The sequence below is a fragment of the Castor canadensis genome, chromosome 12 (genome assembly GCF_047511655.1).
Source record: "Castor canadensis chromosome 12, mCasCan1.hap1v2, whole genome shotgun sequence".
NCBI classification, from domain to species: domain Eukaryota; kingdom Metazoa; phylum Chordata; class Mammalia; order Rodentia; family Castoridae; genus Castor; species Castor canadensis.
This window is the reverse complement of record NC_133397.1, coordinates 36,488,778-36,509,484: the sequence shown is the minus strand read 5'-3', so window position 1 is coordinate 36,509,484 and position 20,707 is coordinate 36,488,778. Positions and strand designations below refer to the sequence as shown.

Genomic DNA, 20,707 nt, shown 5'->3' with positions numbered 1-20,707 from the left:
AGAAGTTTTCAAATTTTGGAGCATTTTGAGTTTCAGATTTTCAGATTAGGGATGGTTTAAGATGTACTACTATATGTTCCCATAATCGCTACTAAGTGCGCAGTTTACTATTGTTTATTACCTAGGATGACAAGCAACTTAGAAATCTCAGTGGTTTAACACAACAAAAATTTATTTCTTGCTCACAAAGCATGTCCAATCTGGGTCAGGTTGGAAAAGTGTCTTTCTGTACTCTGTACAGTGACTCAGGGACTTGAGCCAATAAGGACCTCCCCATTTGCAACAGCCATTTAGACTATATGCCTTCCGGGTTGCCATGGGCAGGCAGAGAATGCACACCACTCTTCTCTGCTTCTGCCCAGAAATGTTAGTCATTTTGCACCTTACCCATCAGTCAGAATGGGCCACGTGACCCTGCCCAACTGCCAAGGGGAAACCGTGGAATACGCGATGAGCATTACCAGGGGGAAAGCATGGTAATACATTTGTTAAAACTGTGTATTGGAAAATTGAAGCTTGGGATCCTCTAAGTCTACTAAGTTTTATGACTCTCCCAGTTTTCTATGTCTCCTTGTTCATGGAGATCATCATAGCAGCAGCTTCTATTGTTAGCCTGGTAGGCACTGGGGAGCTGCTGCCAACCACAAAGTCCATGAGCACAGCTACAGTAGAGAAGTGGGGTCAGCTGGGCCTTCATCTGATGATCCTCTCCCTCACTAGGCAGTACATTAGACTCCTTTTACTGTGGAAGACATCCTCCTGGTGACTTTGTGTAGAAGGCTAAAAACACTGCTCCTAGCCCCCTAAAAAGAAATGAAGGTCCTAATTCCCAGAACTGATGAAAGTTACTTTATATGGCATGAGGAATTTTGTAGATGTGGTGAAATTAATCTTCTGGGTTTATCCTGGATTTTGCTAGCAGACCCCAGTGCTGTTATATCATATCATACATCCTTATAAGAAGGAGGCAGGGGAGTGAGAGTGGGGCCAGGGAGGCAAATTGCAGTGATGTGGCCCCAAGCCAGAGAATGTTAGTGACCACCAGCAGCTGGGAGAGCTAGGAGGTGATTTTCCCCTAGAGTTACCAAAGGGAAATAACCCTGCCATCACCTTGATTTTGGCCCAGTGAAACTGATTTTGTCACCCTGGCTTCTGTGAGAAATTTCTGTTGTAGACTATCTACCAAGTTTGGTGTGTGTGTGTGTGTGTGTGTGTGTGTACGCTGGGAATCAGACCCTGGGCTCCACACATGCTAGGCAAATGTTCCATCAGTGAGCTATACTATCAACCCTTTTGGGAGGTTTTTTTTTTTGGGCAACACTGGAGTTTGAACTCAGGGCCTCACTTGTTAGGCAGGTGCTCTTACCGCTTGAGCCACTCTGCCAGTCCCTTTGGGATATTTTTTTAATAGCAGCCACAGGAAGCTAATAGAATTTGGTTCTCAATTTCTGGCCATCAGTAGCTATTCCCCTATTAACTAGTAGTCTGAGAATTAATGACAGTAGTGACATGGGTTTTGTCGAGATAGGGTCTCTCAAACTATTTGCCCAGGCAGGCTTAAAACTGTGATTCTCTAGTACAACCACTCTGGAAAAAAATTTGGAGGCTACTTAAAAAGCTGGACATCGATCTACCATTTGATCCAGCAATACCACTCTTGGGGATATACCCAAAAGACTGTTACTCCAGAGGCACCTGCACATCCATGTTTATTGCGGCACTATTCACAATAGCCAAGTTATGGAAACAGCCAAGATGCCCCAGCACTGACGAATGGATTAAGAAAATGTGGTATCTATACACAATGGAATTTTATGCAGCCATGAAGAAGAACGAAATGTTATCATTCGCTGGTAAATGGATGGAATTGGAGAACATCATTCTGAGTGAGGTTAGCCTGGCTCAATAGACCAAAAATCGTATGTTCTCCCTCATATGTGGACATTAGATCAAGGGCAAACACAACAAGGGGATTGGACTTCGGTCACATGATAAAGTGAGAGCACACAAGGGAGATATGAGGATAGGTAAGACACCTAAAAAATTAGCTAGCATTTGTTGCCCTTAATGCAGAGAAACTAAAGCAGATACCTTAAAGCAACTGAGGCCAATAGGAAAAGGGGACCAGGAACTAGAGAAAAGGTTAGATTAAAAAGAATTAACCTAGAAGGTAACACCCACGCACAGGAAATCAATGTGAGTCAATGCCCTGTATAGCTATCCTTATCTCAACCAGCAAAACCCCTTGTTCCTTCCTATTATTGCTTATACTCTCTCTACAACAAAATTAGAGATAAGGGCAAAATAGTCTCTGCTGGGTATTGAGGGGGGGAGCGGGAGGGGGTGGAGTGGGTGGTAAGGGAGGGGGTGGGGGCAGGGGGGAGAAATAAACCAAGCCTTGTATGCACATATGAATAATAAAAGAAAAATGAAAAAAAAAAAAAAGAATTACAGCTGTGTGCTAAAGATGCAAGAGCAGAAATATAAAGCATTGAATATTGATGACATCTGATTTCTTGCAAAGAGAAAAAATTAAATCTGTAGTTAAACCAAAAAAAAAAAAAAAACTGTGATTCTTCTGATCTTTGCCTCCTGAGTAGTTAGGATTTTAGGCATGAGCCACCAGTGCCCAGTGATCCTAGAGATTCTGAATGTTGTTCTGATTCCTTACTTATTTATGGTGCTGGATATGGAGCCCAGGGTCTCAAGAATGTTAGGCATTCTTGAGTGATCTACCAGTGATCTACATCCCCAGCCCTGACCCCTTAGTTTTTAGGATGCATAGGATCTGAGGAATGGATCAGTTCTTTTCCTAGATCTCCTATGAAGCCTTCCTTGACAGGACTGTAGGGTATGTAGGGTAGGGATGAAGACAGGGGTGGAGGGAAGGAACCTGGTGACCATAGTTTTACTTAAGAGTTTTCCTGTAAGCAGAACCACAGGCAGCAATTGTTATAGGGTGTGTAGAGCTTTTTCAGTGGGACCGAAAGAAATGCAACTCAGGATTGTAAGACATATCTCTGAGTTGGTATAAAATATTACGAGCCATTCAAAATATTTCCACATAATCAACTAAAGGACATAATCTAAGAGGTGCTGATATTTGCTTAGGAAAAACATGTTCTTCTATGTATTTATGTATACAGTTTCTACCATATTAAAGTCACATCAGTGGAGCATGGGTTTAAATAGTTCTTTGTTAGTAGAGGGGGTTTTTGCCAGCCACCCATAACCCTTATATTAGTTGTTTTGTCACTGTGACAAAATACCTAACATAAACAACTTAAAAGAGGAAGGATTTATTTTGGTTCATGGTTTCAGAGGGTTCAATCCATGGTCACTGCTGCCCTGTGCACTTGGGCAGAACATCCTGGTGATGGGAGTATGGGGCAGAGGAGATTGTTCACCTCATGGCAGATGAGGGGTGGGGGGAATGAGACTGGGGACCAGATATAGCCATCAAAGGCATGCCCCCAGTGACTTACTTCCTCCAACTAGGCCCCATTTTGTAATGTTTCCAGAACCTCTCAAAACAGTGTTGCTGTTTTGGCCCCCAACACATGAACCTTTTGAGTGGACACCTCATATGCAAACCACAGTGCTCATCTTGGGCTTGTTCATGACTGATATTTTCAGAATATTTGGCAGGCTCTTTGGAGTGCAGCTCCTTATATTCCTATCTTGGGATGACTCGGTGCTCTCACTAGTTGCCTCCATTTGAACTGCCATGAAAATCTTCATCTCTTGGATAGCCATTATGCTGGATAGTGTAGACTGTCCAAGTTGTATCATTAACCTATTGGGTCAGCTTCTGTTCTCCTCTTATTAGCCCACAACAGTTAATATACCCTGCTTGACACTTGTGTGGTCATTGTCACAAACACAGGTGACCATGGAGTCAGGAGGTAATACCTGACTATAAGTTATATATATATATATATTCATATGATTCATAATATGATTAAATAGGCTTTAAGATAGATTGTTCTAGAAGTAAAAGGAAACATTAAGAACATCCTTCTGGAGAACCTATGGATTCTGAAGAATACTTCTGTGACTGTCAGTTTGAGAGCCATTGCTCAAGACCAGGGATTGGCAGAACTTTTCTGTATAGAACCAGATAGTAAATACTTCAGGCTTTATATAACCATATCATTTCTGTCATGATCACTCAACTTTGCATGAAGCAGCCATAAACAAGGTGTAAATGAGTGAACATGGCTTTGTTCCAATAAAACTTTATTGATGGCCACTGAAGTCCAAATTTCATTAGCTTTCATGTCATGAATTATAATTCTTTTGTTTCCCCTCCCCAACCATTAAAAAATGTAAAAACTGCCATATAAAAAAATGGGCAGCAGGCAGGATTTAGACTGTAGGCTATCGTTTGTTGAATCCTGTTACAAACCAATTTATAGACAAAGCCTCTGGACAGTTTTCCAAAACTGATGTTTCAGGGAACAGTAGTCTCAAGGAAAAAAAAATAGACTTAATCTGACACTATGAGTAGCCTGAAGGATATTCCTAATATATCTGAGTAGATTAAAGGTCCTAAGAGCAAAGGACTCAGGTCACAGAGCAGACCTTTACAGATGAAAAAGTGCTCAACATCCTTCAAAATAAGACAGTGTTTTTCATTTGTCAGAGTGGCAGAGATCTCCAAGTTCAATATTAGTTTATGTGGGTGAGGCTGTGGACACTGGTTGCTGGTGGGAGGGTAATTTATTATAACCTCTGTGGGAGAAATTGGGTAAAACTTCAAAATTGTTTCCCTTGACTCAGTTCTAAGTCTGGGTTTTAGCCTACAGATATGTTTGCACAAGTATGAAATGACATAGAAACAAGAATATCACTGTACCTTTGTTTTTGGTAGTCAGAGATTAGAAACTACCTAAATGTCCATCAAGTGAACTGGTTCAATAAATCATAGAACAAACATTCAGAAATACTGTGCCACCATTTCTAAGAAATGAGGAAACTTTTTATTCACTGATATGAAATTATCTCCAAGATATGCTATACTTTGTGTAAAGGGAGATAAACACACACAATTTTATTTTTTTATGTTGTGCATTAAATAACTCTGGAAGAATTCCTTTTTTTTTTTTTTTGCCTCCAAGGAGGGTAAGTGGGTGACTGGAAAATGGGTTTGCTGTGTTGCCTAGGCTGGTCTCAAACAACAGTCCTCCCTCCTCAGCCTCCCAAGAAGCTGGGACCACAGGCACGTTCCACCATGCCTGGCTTCGACTTCCCTTTCTATACTCTCTTTTTAACTTTTATAGACTTAAAAAATCTTTACAGATTTGAACCATCTTACTTTTATTTTTATTCAAAAATAAAAATGAAGTTAATCTTTATGGTCCTGCAAAACCCTATAATAAGGAAATGTGGTTGCTGTGTATTTGCTGACTTCCCAGTGACATCCAGTACACCTATAATTCCATGGAATACGCTTTGAGTAGTTCTTCTCAAAATGTTGCCTTAATTACTTTCATCTAACTTAACTCCAAATTTTCTCTCTCTTTTGGACTTCTAATATGTGGGACTAGGTAAGAAAGAATTATGCGGAAAAAATGAATGATGGTATACTAATGATAATTTAATTTAGAATTAAAACTTTTAAATTAACTTACAATTTCCTCTGAATTACTTATCACTGCAGGTCAGGGCTTCCTGACTGGTTTGCTAAGATTTGATTTCTTCAGCCTTTGAGATTGTCGGTAAAGGGTGGGGTGGTCACAGGCTGGGTGGTCATAGGCAGGGTGGCTTCTATTTCAAAGAATCATACCCTCGGGTCCAGCATGCTCTGTAAATATTATTATTTTCCTTGTGAGAAGCTTGATAAATATGGTTCTAGGCAAAATGTGGCCCTGTGTTTTAAATATCTATACTACATAAAAATAATTATAGAAAGAACAAAGTAGTTATGGTCTTTGGAGAAGTCCTGGTTGGTGGTTTGCCCCAGTGTGGGAGCCCACAGCCTTTTCTCCACTGAGCTTCATAATGAGGATGGTTAGGACCTGGTGTCCTCTGTTGAGGGCACTTAAATAAAGCCCCAAAAGCTCCCTTGGCTTCAGTATCTCCCTCACATTAGAAATGAAAGGAAGTCACATTTAAGGAAACGATCTTGCACTTGCTCTGATTTATCAGGAAGGAAATCAGAAAGCCCGGGGATGTCCCCTGTATGTAGGAACAAAATCCTCTGACCTGCATCACCCAGCTGATACTGCAGCTAAGAACCACTATCCCCAAAGAGTAAGTGAAATTTCACATTGTGACCAGCTCAGTTTAAGTCAACTTCAAACCACCAAATAGGAGAGATTTTTTTAAGTATTAGTGACAAGTAAAAAATGATGATTTTTAATGGTATTACATGTGATACAATATAAATAAGAATCTTGTCAAATTCAGTTTTCAACTGACCTGTAATATTTGTTGTCCTGGTGGATCTGATGATGTTGGTAGTGCTGTCTGTTCTTTTATGTTTTTTGGAAAAGTAACTGAATTAGTATGTTAGTGTAGTACTATCTGAAGAAATGTTAAGAGCTATTAAGATCTTTAAAAATAAAATGATCAGTTCTTCTTTGTTCTCTTGACAGGATAATTGAAGCTATCTGCATAGGTTGGTTCACTGCGGAGTGCATCGTGAGGTTCATCGTCTCCAAAAACAAGTGTGAGTTTGTCAAAAGACCTCTGAACATCATTGACTTACTGGCAATCACGCCATATTACATCTCTGTGCTGATGACAGTATTTACAGGCGAGAACTCTCAACTCCAGAGGGCTGGAGTCACCTTGAGGGTGCTCAGAATGATGAGGATTTTTTGGGTGATTAAGCTTGCCCGTCACTTCATTGGCCTTCAGACACTGGGTTTGACTCTTAAGCGATGCTACCGAGAGATGGTTATGTTACTTGTCTTCATTTGTGTTGCCATGGCAATCTTTAGTGCACTTTCTCAGCTTCTTGAACATGGGTTGGACCTGGAAACATCCAACAAGGACTTCGCCAGCATCCCTGCAGCCTGCTGGTGGGTGATTATCTCTATGACTACAGTTGGCTATGGAGATATGTATCCTATCACAGTGCCTGGAAGAATTCTTGGAGGAGTTTGTGTTGTCAGTGGAATTGTTCTGTTGGCATTACCTATCACTTTCATCTACCATAGCTTTGTGCAGTGTTATCATGAGCTCAAGTTTAGATCAGCTAGATATAGTAGGAGCCTCTCTGCTGAGTTTCTGAATTAATGCATTGCAAATCAATTCTTGCATACACTTCTTGATAGAAAGAGTTGATGCTACTTCATATTCATGTGTTTCTTGCTGGGTGAGCACGGCAGCGGCATTGTCATCATCTTGGTAGGGTAAAAATTATCCTTTCCAGCTGAAGGGATAAAGCAGTTTACTTATTATGGAGAAAGTAGAATAGAGACTGCAAAGGAACAGTAGGACACCTACAGTAAACTTTCAGACCTGATTGCACTGGGACGTGTCCCTTCCTTGCTGTGAACAATGACATGTTTTTGTTTTTTTGAACACTTTAAAATAGTACAAAGGTACTATTTTCAAAATGTTTTACCATCTTGACAAATTCAGAGGAAGCTTGGAACTTATAGTGTTATTTCTTGAGACTAACATTTTCATTTCTAAATGTTTTATAATTTCTCATATCAATGTCAGAAACACCCTAGAAACATATGTCACATTCAGGAACTGTTTAACAAATACTTTAAAAATTTGGCCGAAATTTAAACTGTGTAATGGAGCTAGATACAAGAGAGAATATTATTTGAAAAAGTTTTCCATACTTACCTACCCTTTGCTTTATTTTTCTGCTTCTTATTCACCTTATCTTACAGCTTCTGGGAAGCTTGAGTATGGTCATCCTTTTCTACCTTGGATTTCTTTTCTCTCTTACAGAAATGACTTCAAAAAATGAATGAAGAGAGCTTTTATTGTTTAGCATTTTGTTGGGTAGTAATAGAATCATTGCTGTTACTAGGTGATAATAGTCCTAACATTCAGATATCCAAATGAGACTATTTCCAACATAAAAATGATAATAGAAATAGTTTGATACTATCACTGTTACAACATATATTTCTTTTGCTGCTTTTAACTTTTCCCCCCAAACAACAATAAGTCTTACTAGGTAAAAGGATATTTTGTAGCCTTTTGATACCAAAGTCAGATTTATGTGTTCCCACTAGATTATCATAAAAAGAAATTATTGTACTCTTAGTTGCTGTGTAGCTAAGTCAATTTTAAGCCAGCTAAAAGCAATGAATGCATAATTATTTGACCTGGACGTCACCATTGTGAGTAACAACTGCACTAAAACTGTACTTAGGAGAATATTGAGTAATATGCCATATTAATCTATCTAGATTACCTATTAGTGTTAGACAGTGTACAAGTAATGATTGTTTAGTGCCAAATTTTAGCAATATGAATTAGAACTTTGTGTTTTTCAACCAGTTGGTATACAGGAGTCATATATAAACAAAAAAAATTATAGTCACTGATTCATGAATTATTTAGTTTATATAGTATAGTTATTGAGGGTGGAAGAGAGAGAGGTTGGGATGTGATGGATAGGACAAGGACCTGGATGTATTTATCAAAGAAAGGCTTACCAGAAGTGTTCTGGCAAGGAATATTAGCCATCAGCTGGTTAAAGGAATATTAGCTATCAGCTGGTTCAGACTGTGATTATTATGGGTAGAAAACCAGAGCGAGAGAGAATATGATAGCGAAGGAATCATTACCTCCGGGAATTTAGCCCAGAAGTTTATTCTTCACAAGCCTCTGGATTTTGGCAAAAGCCTTCAGAATCCATATTTCTTTGTCATTGTCATTGCCAGGGTAATAATAGCAAGACTATTTGCTTTCCCCTCATTTTCTTTACTGAGTTTATGTGATATTTTGGCCATTAAAAATCTCACTCCATCTTTTCCATTACCTCGCACTGGTATGCTCTTTTTTGCACATTTATTCTGTTACTATCTATTTATTATTACATTTTAATATAATTGAAATATATGGCATGAATTTATTTAATTATTTTTACCTCTTTGGATTAAGTCTTTGTGATTCATGTAGATAATATGCAGATAACAGCACTTCCATGTTACTAATAAAGATATGATAACTCTCAATTTAAAAAAGTTATTATTTTGAGACAAGGTCTCTCATGTGGCCCGGGTTGGCCTTGAACTTGTAATCCTGCTGCTTCTACCTCCTGAGTGCTGGTATTACAGGTATATGCTACCATGCCTGGCTGATAACCCTCTATTTTGCTAGCACTGGGAACTCTTTGTGTGAATATGTATTAGCTCCCTAAGTAAATTATAACAATCTTGAAGCTGGTACCCTCTCTCATGCATACTTCTCAATATCCCTACAGTGTGTTTTATAGTCTTGGGCACAAACTTTTGGATGATTTGGGGGCAGAAACTTATGTGTCAAGAAGCAAGAAGATGCATAAGCATGTATGTAAAAACACAAATAGAGTTGCCCTCAGGTAACAAGTGAGAACATTCTTGTTGATCATGCCCGACTTTTCACAGGGCTGATTTTCTTTAAGAAGCGTGTTGAGTAGATGCTAATGGGTGCTCAACTACACATTTATAAGGGAGGAGATGAGACATGATAGAATAGTTCATTCATAAGTGGAAAAAATATATATCAGAGTTTTGTTTTCATGAATGTTGTTGCTTCTTAGGAACAGGCAATTTCTTGTACCTTTCCCTGTGGCTCATGCTGTAATCCTAGCTACTTGGGAGGCTGAGATTGAGAGGATCACAGCCCCAGGCAATTAGTTTGTGAGATCCTGTCTCCAAAATAACCAGAACAAAATGGACTGGAGGCATGGCTCAGATAGAGCACCTGCTTTGCAAATTCAAAGCCCTGAGTTCAAACCCCAGTCCCTCCTCACCCCCCAAAAAAGCAAAAAAAAAATCATTGAGGTAGCACTTCTTACTTGTACTTTTAGACATTTCTCATAATTCAGTCTTCATGGCAGAAATGCTTTCATTAGAATCTGTATTGTCAACCAGAAAGTCAGATGCTACCCTAAATTAGAGTACTCAAAGGGGAAAGAGGAAGCCCAAGACTTTATTCTGATTTTATCTGCTCATACATGACTTGATCTTACATAATAACTTGATTTGCATTCTCTAAAATGGGGCTCTTCAAGATTAGAAAAAACAAAATTGGGGAGCATATGTGAAAGGGAACATGCTGTAACAACCCAAAACCCTATTTATCTTTTCTTTGATAACTATGTTGTCATTGCTGGTTATGGGTTCACAGTTGCATTATTCTTGGGTTTTTTAGTTACTCATGGCCACACATTCATAAGTTCTTTAAAAAATATATTACAATATATTCTTTCACAATGGCTGTTACTAAGTCAAAAATATGATTTCTTCTTTTACACTTTTGTGCAGTCACTTTTGTGTCTTTTTTCTGTCTCCTGTGATCTGGTAGAGTGGAGAGGGATTGAGTTGAATGTTGGTGTTGGGAGAATTTTCTTAGTTGGTTTGGTATTTTCTAGAAGCAGCTTATTTTTCCTCTTTTCTATAGAAATGAAATTTAAAAGCTGAAAACTTCTGGTTCCGTTTTATTGTTAAGCTTTGTAACTTCAGACTTTGTGCACAGCTTCACAGAGTACTTCTAGACCCCTCTGATCCTATATTAATGTACATCTTTTATGGTATGCAATAAACAATCCAATCAAATGACCAAATCTGTTCAAAATATTTTATGTGGTCGTAGGAAGTTGGGACTAAAAGATTTTGGAGACCTTCTGCCCTACCTTGCCCCAGTGTATACCTGTTGTCCCATCCAAATCTTAGCAACTAGGGAAGTCTGCTCCCATTGGGTTGTAATTTAGGCATGGTTAGGCAAGTGTCAGGTTAGGCCTCACAAGTCTGATTTCTAGACTGTTGGTTGAGTACTCTATGGATATACTTCCTTTTTTATTTTGTAACATCAGAAGGCATGAAAGAGTTCTTTAAAAATATTTTTTCTCTGGGGCTCCTCCTTAACCTTTTAGTTCTAGTCAAAAAAACAAGTAATTGTTTTTAGAAGCCCTAGATGGAGATATTGAGACTAGTGCAGTACATGGGGAGCTCATGTTTTTCAATAGAATTTTTTTCTGCTTTTCTTTTATCTCTATTTTTTTTTCCAGTGCTAGAGATTGGTTTAGGGTCTGGTACATGCTAGGCGAGTGTTCTACCACTGAGCTACACACTCAGCCTCTGAACAGAATTTTAAAATTGCAACACTTTGGTCATGTACTCATTCACATATATAAAAATGAGTACAGGCATTTCATTATTATCATTGTGTTATTTAGGAGAGCCAGGCTGAGAAATGCCATAGCTGAGTGGAAAGTAACATGGGTTGAAGCTTTAGTGGAATGTTCTGGAAAAGGTCCAGTTTGATCAGGGAAGGTTGCACACACTTCACTGTTTGTTCAGCATGCATTCATATGGTGTTTTGCTTCCTGCCTTTCCAGAACCATCTGCACTTTTAGGAGTGGGCATATCAGTTCTGCCTCTGAAAGGAAACTAATGATTTACCGCCCCATTTGCTGTGGAACCATCCACGGACACAAAATGTCACCCACAAGCATGATTGTGTTGCCCCATTCTGTGATTAACTTGTGTCTAAACTTTCAGTTTTTCTCAGACACTCCCAGTAAGCACATAAACTTTTGACTGTTAGTGTAGGTTTAACAGCCAGTTCAGAGAGTTGAATTTGAAAATCTGCATTTAGTAGATTTGATAGGAATCCTATGATTTATATCTAAAAATAACAACAGTAATAATCCAAGTATAGTCAAAGCATAAATGACATTAGGCAAACGTCAGGGGAAATTGTCCTTCGTCTTGTTCTGTTTTGTTTTGGACGGGATCTTGCTATGTAGCCCATACTGGCCTCAGACTCACAATTTGGATTACAGGTGTGTGCACCATGCCTGGTTTATTATGTGGCTTTCACCTACCGGGAGTGATACTATGTCATTTATTTCTGAGGTAGTGCTCTGGTGTACTTATTTATGTAGCATTCTATTAAAACTAAAGTTTCCCAGAATTTTGTCTTAGGTAGACTCCCTCTATAATACTTTAATGAATTTCTATTGTTTTTAAATTAATTCTATAATTCTACCCATGACAGAGTGATGGTCATTTGTAGGGCATATTGTTAAAGTGGTTTTTTTTTTAAAGAAAGAATGCATAAATAATGACAGGTGTTTTTTGCTGCATTAATCTACAGTGAGGGCAGGGGTGTAGCTCAGGGGTGCAGCACTTGCCTAGCAGATGTAAGGCCCTGGGTTCAATCTTTCAGCACTTAAAAAAACCCCAGTAATTTGTTGGCATACATATTGCCTTTTGTCTGTATCTTAGAAACTTGATATTGTAACTGTGATAAAACTCCATACATTCCTTCCCTCCATTATAGATAATAGGAAAATTTCACTTTCTTTCTTATTGAAAAACAGTATTTGTGGTTACAAATCCTGAACTCTAAAACAAGTAAAATGTTTATTTTGTTGTCATTGCAAAATACATATTTATTTTATTTTGCTTTTTTCAAAACCGTAACCACTTTTTATATGAAATACTTGAAACTAAAATATGAAATCATAAAATCAATGTAAGGCTTGACTTTCATGTCCACGTGAAAGATGTTTTTGTTCCTAGGATAGAAATGGAAAAAATTAGATTTTCTACTTTGAGATGGATTGTTTAAACTCTTATCCATGTATATATAGGTAGATACACATATAGATACAGATTTTTTTTTTTTACTTTTGGAGTCAGAGTCTTGCTATAACCCAGGCTGGCCTTGAACTTGTGATTCTACTGTCTCAGCCTCCTAAGGGCTATCCTTATCACTCAGAGGCTTATTTAAAAATAAATAATGTAAATCATATAAATATTTAGGATGATCGGTCACAGTCTCTTTATAAGATTTGGCTTAAAATAATTTAAGGAATGCTACCTTGTATCAGTTGATTACAGGTCTGTGGATTTATTTCTGGACTCAAATTTTTCTTGCAATGATTTTGTGTGTGTGTGTGTGTGTGTGTGTGTGTGTGTGGTACTGGGGTTTGAACTTAGGGCTTTGCACTTGCAAGGAAGATGTTCTGGAGCTCTACCACTTGAGCCACACCTCCAGCACACAATAATCTTTGTCTGTTCTAATGCCTAAATTATCGAGAAGACTATAGCTTTGTAGTAAGTTTAGAAATCAGGAAATGTGAGTCACTCTTTCTTTTCAAGATGGTTTTGGCTATTCTTGGTCTTTTGCATTTCCATAAGAATTTTTCTTCATAAAATGCAGTTGAGATTTTGTTTTGTTTTATTTTTTGAGACAGGGTCTCACTATGTATTCAAGTCTGGCCCCAAACTTATTATGTAGCTCAAACTCTGGATCTCAGTCCTCAGCCTCCCGAGTGTTGGGATTACAGGTGTATGCTACCATGCCTGGCTGGTAGTTGGGATTTTGATGGGGATTGTATAAAATCTGTAGCTCTACTAAGGGGCTATTGCCATATATGGGCAAGCCTTGCACATTTTTGTTTTAATTTATTCCTAAGCATTTTATTGCTTTTGATATGATTGTCAGTGGAATTAAAAAAAATTATGTTCAGATTGTTCATTGCTATGGTTTAGAAAGCTGTTTTTTGTTTGTTGATCTTGTGTTTGGTAACTTTGCTGGGCTCATATTAGTTCTAATAGTTTTGTGAAGATTCTTTTGGGTTTTCCATGTGTCAGACTATGTCGTCTACATTGAGGTAGTTTTACTTCTTTTCAGTATAAATATCTTTTATTTCTTTCTCCGGCTTAATTGTCCCAGTTGGAACTTCCAGAACAATGTCAAATAGAATTGGTGAGAGTGGCCATCCTGGTCTCATTCCTGATCTTAAGGGAGAGCTTCCAGTCTTTCTCTGTTAAGTACCATGTCAGCTGTGGGGGTTCTCCACAGATGCCCATTATCTGGTTAAGGAAGTTTCCTTCTATTCCTAGATTGTGGAGTGTTTTTATCATGACAGGTTGTTAGATCCTAACTGTGTTTTAAAGAACAGATGGAAAGATTTTGTTGTGAGTTGAGTCGTTGTACAGTCTGTGTCACATTTTGCTGAAGTAAGTTTCTGAATCTGTACAAGATACTCATCACATTGAAGCCATAGAAGTGTTCATGGATGGTTTTTAAACAGCTCTTCAACTGATGTACATTTAATGGTTTCTAAGTCTATTATACTGATTCTCTTCATTAACCCAAGTTAATTTGAGTTTGTATTCCCTCGCCTAGAGATACAGAGATACATAGACATATCAGGTATAAGATGAATTGTTCTGTTGATGGTTTATTTTAACACCTTGGTATTACCTGCCCTTGGACTTCTGAAACTCAGATATTCCAGGTGTAGTGGGAGAATGCCAAAGGTGTAAGGGTACTTCTGTCTCCCTGAAAGGTCAGTGGTAGAGCTCTTTCCCTTTTTTCTCTCTCTGCCTATATTGGGGCTGCTGTCATAGAAAAGCTTGAGAAGCAGGGAGCCCATCTGAGCTTCCTGGAATTAGACTTTCTAGTAGTATTGAAGTGTGCATCTTTCCATAGTACTTATAGGAAGGATGTGTGTCACTGAATTACTAGGGTGGAGAATAAGGTACCTCAAAAACAGGACTTGTAGTTAACCTGCAGCATTGTCCTAGGGAAAAAAAATTATTTAAGCTTTCGTGTTCAAAGGAGCATTTGCCTAACAAGTACTGCTGCTGTGCTGGGCCTTGTGGGGGATACACAGGTAACCATCAGCAGCTCCACCCCACCCCCAGTAAATGCCCTTGAGAGATCCTCGTAGCTAGAAAAGCCCCTCCTGTTCTAAAATTTTGATTAACTCCAAGCTTTTTTACACAAACACTAAGTACAGATTTTTAAATGTAATTCATCATCATGAATGTAATTACTGTGGAATTCCTTTAGGAAATTATGACAGTAAAATACATGAAGGAAAAGCTCAATATTATCTGTAAATAACACATCCTCAAATGGTTGGAAGATCACTTGCAGGTTTTCCAACTTTGACTAACTTCTAATGGATAGATCCCCACTGGCATTTTTTTTCATGAGTAATATTGCTAATGTAGTATTTGACTGAATACTTAAGGGTTCTCTCATTTTGTACATATGCCCCAAAGGTCTTTAGCTCATGGCTATATTTTTAATCTGATGAATGTACTAGGCAAAATGTTAATAATGTTCAATGTAAATGTGGATCTCAAGTCTAATCGAGTTATGAACAAAGATTTTGGGTGCCCTACATGCATAATGTTACATATTTGTTAAAAATATTTAGAAAAAAAAACTTCAAAGAGAGATATACTTTGCCATAACTGTAAAATAAATGTATCTAGCACTATTCATAACAACTCTTCTTAGGAATAGCAGGTTCCCCAATCATTTACCATTGAATGCCTGAATAATAGTTGTAATTCCTAAAATTTAGAGAGTACGAGAATTACACCAAATTTTTAAATTAAAAAAGTACTAATGTTTTATAATTCTTTTCGTTTTATAAGCATTCTGAAAAATAAATCTCTGACCTTAGTTATCATCTTAATAAAATTTTATAAGAGAAAAAATAGTGTAGCCAGCAGTCCCTCAAAAATTCATCTTTTGGGCCGGGGGTGTAGCGTAGAGGGAGAGCACTGCCTAGTATGTCTGAGGCCCTTGGTTAGATCCCCAGGGGTGGAGAGATCTGATATATATAATTCTCTCCCCGCCTTTTTTTTGAGATAGGGTCTGCTATATAGCCCAATCTGACCTCATATTTGAGATCTTCCTGCTTTAACCCACTAAGTATTGGGATTACAGGCATGTTCCACCATGCTTGGGTATATTTCTCCCTGTATTTATAGGCTTGTTTGTTCTAAGCAAGCACAGAGGTTACTCAAGGTAATGGAGTGCTTATTACAAGGACCCAGCAGCAGCTGCCCAGCTGTGTGTAGGATTTCCGTGTTTCCCTTCCTGCCTCTCAAGGTCCAGCATCGGGATTGACATCACTGTAACCCACGTGGCATCTCTGCTTCTCCTCCAGGATCATCTCCACTTGGGTTCCACTGGTGATTCTCTTTCTATTTTCCCTGTTCAGACTCTAGAATAGCATTGGCTTAGCCTTACCTTTTACCTGGGTAGGAAAAGTTTTTCCAGGCTCGGGGAAAGGAATCTTTTAGGACTGGGGAGATTGCCATGGGCAAGGCAATTTCCCTTTACAAGTACCATATGAGGTCCAAGTACCATTTAAGGTCCCTGGAGACATTGAGCAGACCCGTACGCTGTCCTACCACATTGGTGACATTGTGTTGATTGGACAGGATGAACAGGAAGTAGCAAGTTACTTATGTGTCCCAGACATTGGCCTGCACTGGTATAGTCAAGAGAAAAAAATGGATTTTTACTGAAAACTCTACTTGATCTTGTTATATAGTTATAAAAGGAGTGACTCATTCCACAGCTTCTGGCTGAGGCTGACTGGTGGCTGTCTCTAGAAGTGTGAGTGGTTTGAGTTGAAGTCAATGGCATGTTTAGCTAACTGCTAGCTAAGCAGATTCCTAGATCTGTTTAACTAAAGGAGCACTTAACTTGGCATTTACACTTAGAACTCCTCACCTCACCCCACCCCAGAGGTCAGAGCATTTTTGCAAAGGAGCAGCTCTGTGAGATTAGTACCTGTGATGCTTGAGGGTGCTTTGTATCTGTTCCCATAGGAATCGGCAGATGTCCTCACAACCAGGTGTCACCTGCTATCCTGTACAAGGGGAATTCGGGCTGTGGAACTTTCCATTTACTCAGTGAGCACCTGTTTCAATGTTTATTGTTATTACTGTTATTATTTTTTCAGCTAGGTAGTCTAACTTTTGAACCCCATTTCATTTCTCTTTGATCTCATTTGGAAATTTAATAAGCAATTCCTGCCAAACTTCCCTTTGGAACAACATTTTTCTAGAGCGTTGATTAAATGATTAGGTGAAGATAATTAGTTTTTTTCTATTAATGTCCCTGAGACTTCGGTAGAGTAATAAGTACAGTAATTGTCAAACTTAAAAAAAAATCTACCTTGTCATTAGTTTACCTTTGTATTTGGACATAATGAATACTGTCTTTTCATTTTAAGGAAAACAGTTTGAACCTGAGTACAGTTGGTAGTTAGATTTTTTTTCCCACTGGATATCATTCTGTCAAACTACTCAGTAACTGAAAATATATAGACTCTATAAGTCTTTGGGCTAGAGCAGAAATCCAGGTATATTTTTTCCACATAATGTAGGACCAATCATTTTTCGCTTTTAGGTCCCAAAACTGATGGCTTACACATTAATGCATTAAATGACCTGTGACTTAGACTTCTGTTATCCTTCATTTTAGAAAGCCATACACTGGAAATCTCCAAAGATAAACTGTTAGGCCATTTCTAACTTGAAGTAAAGACTAGATCTACTTTTGTAAAGGTCATACAATAAAGATTTTAAAACTATATTATAAATAACATGCTATGGATTATATTTTATTTAAATTACTTATATAAAGGTAAAATGCATGTCTGTTTTGTACTAAAAAAGTACCTTATATACCATGTATCATGACAGTTCAGTTTTACGTTAAATAATGATAGGGATCATTTTTATTTGATATAATTTAGTTTTGATTTTAGCTTAAGTTTAACTTTGGTCAATAAGCTTAATCACCTCCCTGACCTTCATAATATTAAGGCTTTTGTCTTTAGTTCAAAACAGTTTGAATTTTGGTGCATATTTTTGTTATTTTCAGAAATTCAGTCAAAGTAGCCTTACATTAAAGGTAGCCTTATGTGGAGAGCCTTATTGCAAAGATATTAGCGTATTTAATTTCTAGTATTTTTTCTAGAATTCAGAATCTTAGGTATTTTGGGGACATATAAGAACTTTGAGAAGAGTTCTCTATTTAGTTATGGGTAAGATATGTTAAGTACACCGTGAATGTCTACACTTTCTGACATCTGTGTTTATGTGGAGTAAAGTTATACCTCAGTTTCCTGTTTGGCATTGTTATATATGAATTTCAACAACGGATGCTCTGTACATGTATATATGATAAGGACATTTGCCTTAAATAGAGCACATGTATGGTCAAATGGTCTTTCCAGTGACTTGTCTTTCTGTGCACTTGGCGAATCAGGCCTCATGGAATCTATGGAAGCAAGAAAGATGAAATGTCTCTTCATCATGTAAAGATTTTATGGGAAAAATAATGTGTGTTGTTCAGCTTCTCCTGCTAAAGATGGCAAGTGATTAAAAGGATAAAACATGTATTGTGTTTAACCATTATTTTTATTGACTCTTTTCTCAGTAGTGGTAGTATCCAAAATGTATATGTGGTCAGTTTTGCTACTTCTGCCATGTGTACATCACTTCTGCTAATTGTCACCAGTAATGGCCAGTGCATATGTCATGGAGGATCAGATAGACTGTGTCAACCAATTTGGATAAAAAAGGATTGTTTGGGATTTAAAGTAATAATTATATTGCCTGGTAGCTCTTGTAGGAATGATGGTTTATGGATATAGATTTTTATCTTTTAATAAAAACATTCTTAAAATCAGCTTAATTTATGTGATACAATTTTTGTTTTTTTCCTTAATACAGGATTAGTTAAGTGTGCAGTCATTTGGGTCATAGCTTTTCTTACTTGGCTGTGTTACATATGTATTTGTGTCAGATCTTTAATAGTATCTGTAAATGTACATCAAATATTTAATTAATGGTTGAAGCTTTTTAGCATCTTAAATCCTTAAGGAAAATATTTTATTAAAAATTAACTTTGTTATGATATAAACATGTACGCACATCTGCAGAAAACATCTGTACAGCTCGAACATTTGAAGAGTTAATAAATCTTGACTTTGAGAACCATCTCCAGTTGATGCTAAATACATATTACTATCTGTTGAGTTGACTTCATTAATTAGTGTAGTTCATTCTTGATGGATTTACTTCCCTTCTGTTCTGAACCAAAGCTTCACTTTGCAATAAATGACTGGTGGGTGAAGCATAAAAGATGTCTCTTGGCTGTGATGGTTCCTCTGTTGGTTGGGTGACCTTGAATCAATCATTTGATCCTCTGACCTACATTCCTATTCTCTTTTTCTCCCATTTAACTATTCTGCTTTTCTGTGATAAGAACATAATTAATCTACAAGAGGTAAGTCTTCCGATGATGATGATGAATACCCATAGGCATGGAGTATGTGTCAAGTTGAATCAGAAATCTTGGAAACTGCATCTTCGAGTGTTTTTTTGTTGTTGTTGTTAGTTTGCTTATTTGTTTCCTTTGACGTGGAGTCTTGCTATGTAGCTTTAGCACAGGCCGGCCTCAAACTCTCTACACTCCTGCCTTAGCCTCCAGAGTGGTGGGATTACAGGTTGTGTACCACCATTCCCTGGAAATTGTACCTTCTAAACTGTGCTGCTTGCATGCAGTATGTTCCCAGTGGCAAATATGCCCACCAGACCTTTCAGTTCTAATGAAAAGGCCACATGACTCTCCTCATCTCCCCTTCACCCTGCTCTCTGTCTCTGCCCACATCTACACCCTCACAACCCCACCCTTGACCTGGGTGGTGCTTCCTCCTAGGGTCCAAAAGGATGGTATACACATCCCCAGGAAGCAGGCCAGCACCACCAGGCAACTATTTCCTGAGGGCAAAGACTTTACTGTCTCAGAAGGTTCTGGTGATGGACTGAATTGTAGAATCACCCCTTTGAGAGTGGACACAAGGACTTCAAGGTTAGAGAAGTAGGTATTGTCCTGTCCTGCTATGAGCCAGCAGGACACAACATCCTCTTAAGGGTCTTCCTGATGGAGCTGTGAAACAGTCTGCCTGTGTACCATGGAGAGGTTTCCCTTCATTTATCACTGTGAAAGCTGTTGCTTCAAGAGCTGGGCATAAACTCTAAAAACAGTGGGAAATCACAGGAAATTTGTGATAATTGCATTTAACATAGGAACCCGTTCGTCAGGTAACACTTACATGCTGTTAATTAGAGTGATGATTTCTAAGCCACAGGGCTTGCTTCTTATCTGAGCTTTTCTTTATATTTTATTTTTGGAACTAATCAGTTTTTGTTTTCTTTCAAGGGAAAAACAATAGCAAATGTCAGACTGAACATTATACGGTTGAATTATTTTTCACAAATTTAAAAGAATTACAAGGCAGTATGCATGGTTGAGATTTTGGATACTTGAGAAGATCATCAATGTTTTGGTAAAACAGGTGGGGAAAGGATTTTCAGAGGTTGCCCCCCCCACCCCCATCTTTCGTTCATATCTCAAGTTGACAAAGTGATAGATACAAAGTTCCACCTCCCTGACCCTCTTAGGCAAAGTCTGTTAAAGTACATCTTCTTTTGTGTTCAGCCTGTGATTCCAGTGAGGTCCTGATGAATATTTTGCCAAAAAATGTGTTTTGGCATACAACTACAAAAAGCAATGTAACCTTTTCAAGGCCAAGGAATTTTTGTGTGTGTGGGTGGTCCTTCTGTCTGCTGAAAATGTAAGCCTTTATGCTTTGCCAAGCTTTGAAGAATTTATGGAGCTTGAGGTGAGGGTCTGGAGGAGTCAGAGGGTCTGGGGAAAGGAACTTGAGATGGTCCTGACTTGG

General features: G+C 38.1%; 1 protein-coding gene across 2 annotated transcripts in view; it reads left to right on the top strand.

Annotated features, from left to right (window-relative positions):
* Kcng3 (potassium voltage-gated channel modifier subfamily G member 3) overlaps positions 1–18,648 on the top strand; it is a 58,290-nt gene extending 39,642 nt beyond the window's left edge. For both annotated transcript variants that reach the window (XM_074049572.1, XM_074049571.1), the window contains exon 2: positions 6,600–18,648. In XM_074049572.1, the coding sequence (XP_073905673.1) occupies positions 6,600–7,245 (646 nt within the window). In that variant the 3' untranslated portion in view covers positions 7,246–18,648. The remainder of the gene's footprint in view (positions 1–6,599) is intronic.
* Positions 18,649–20,707: the final 2,059 nt, after the last annotated feature.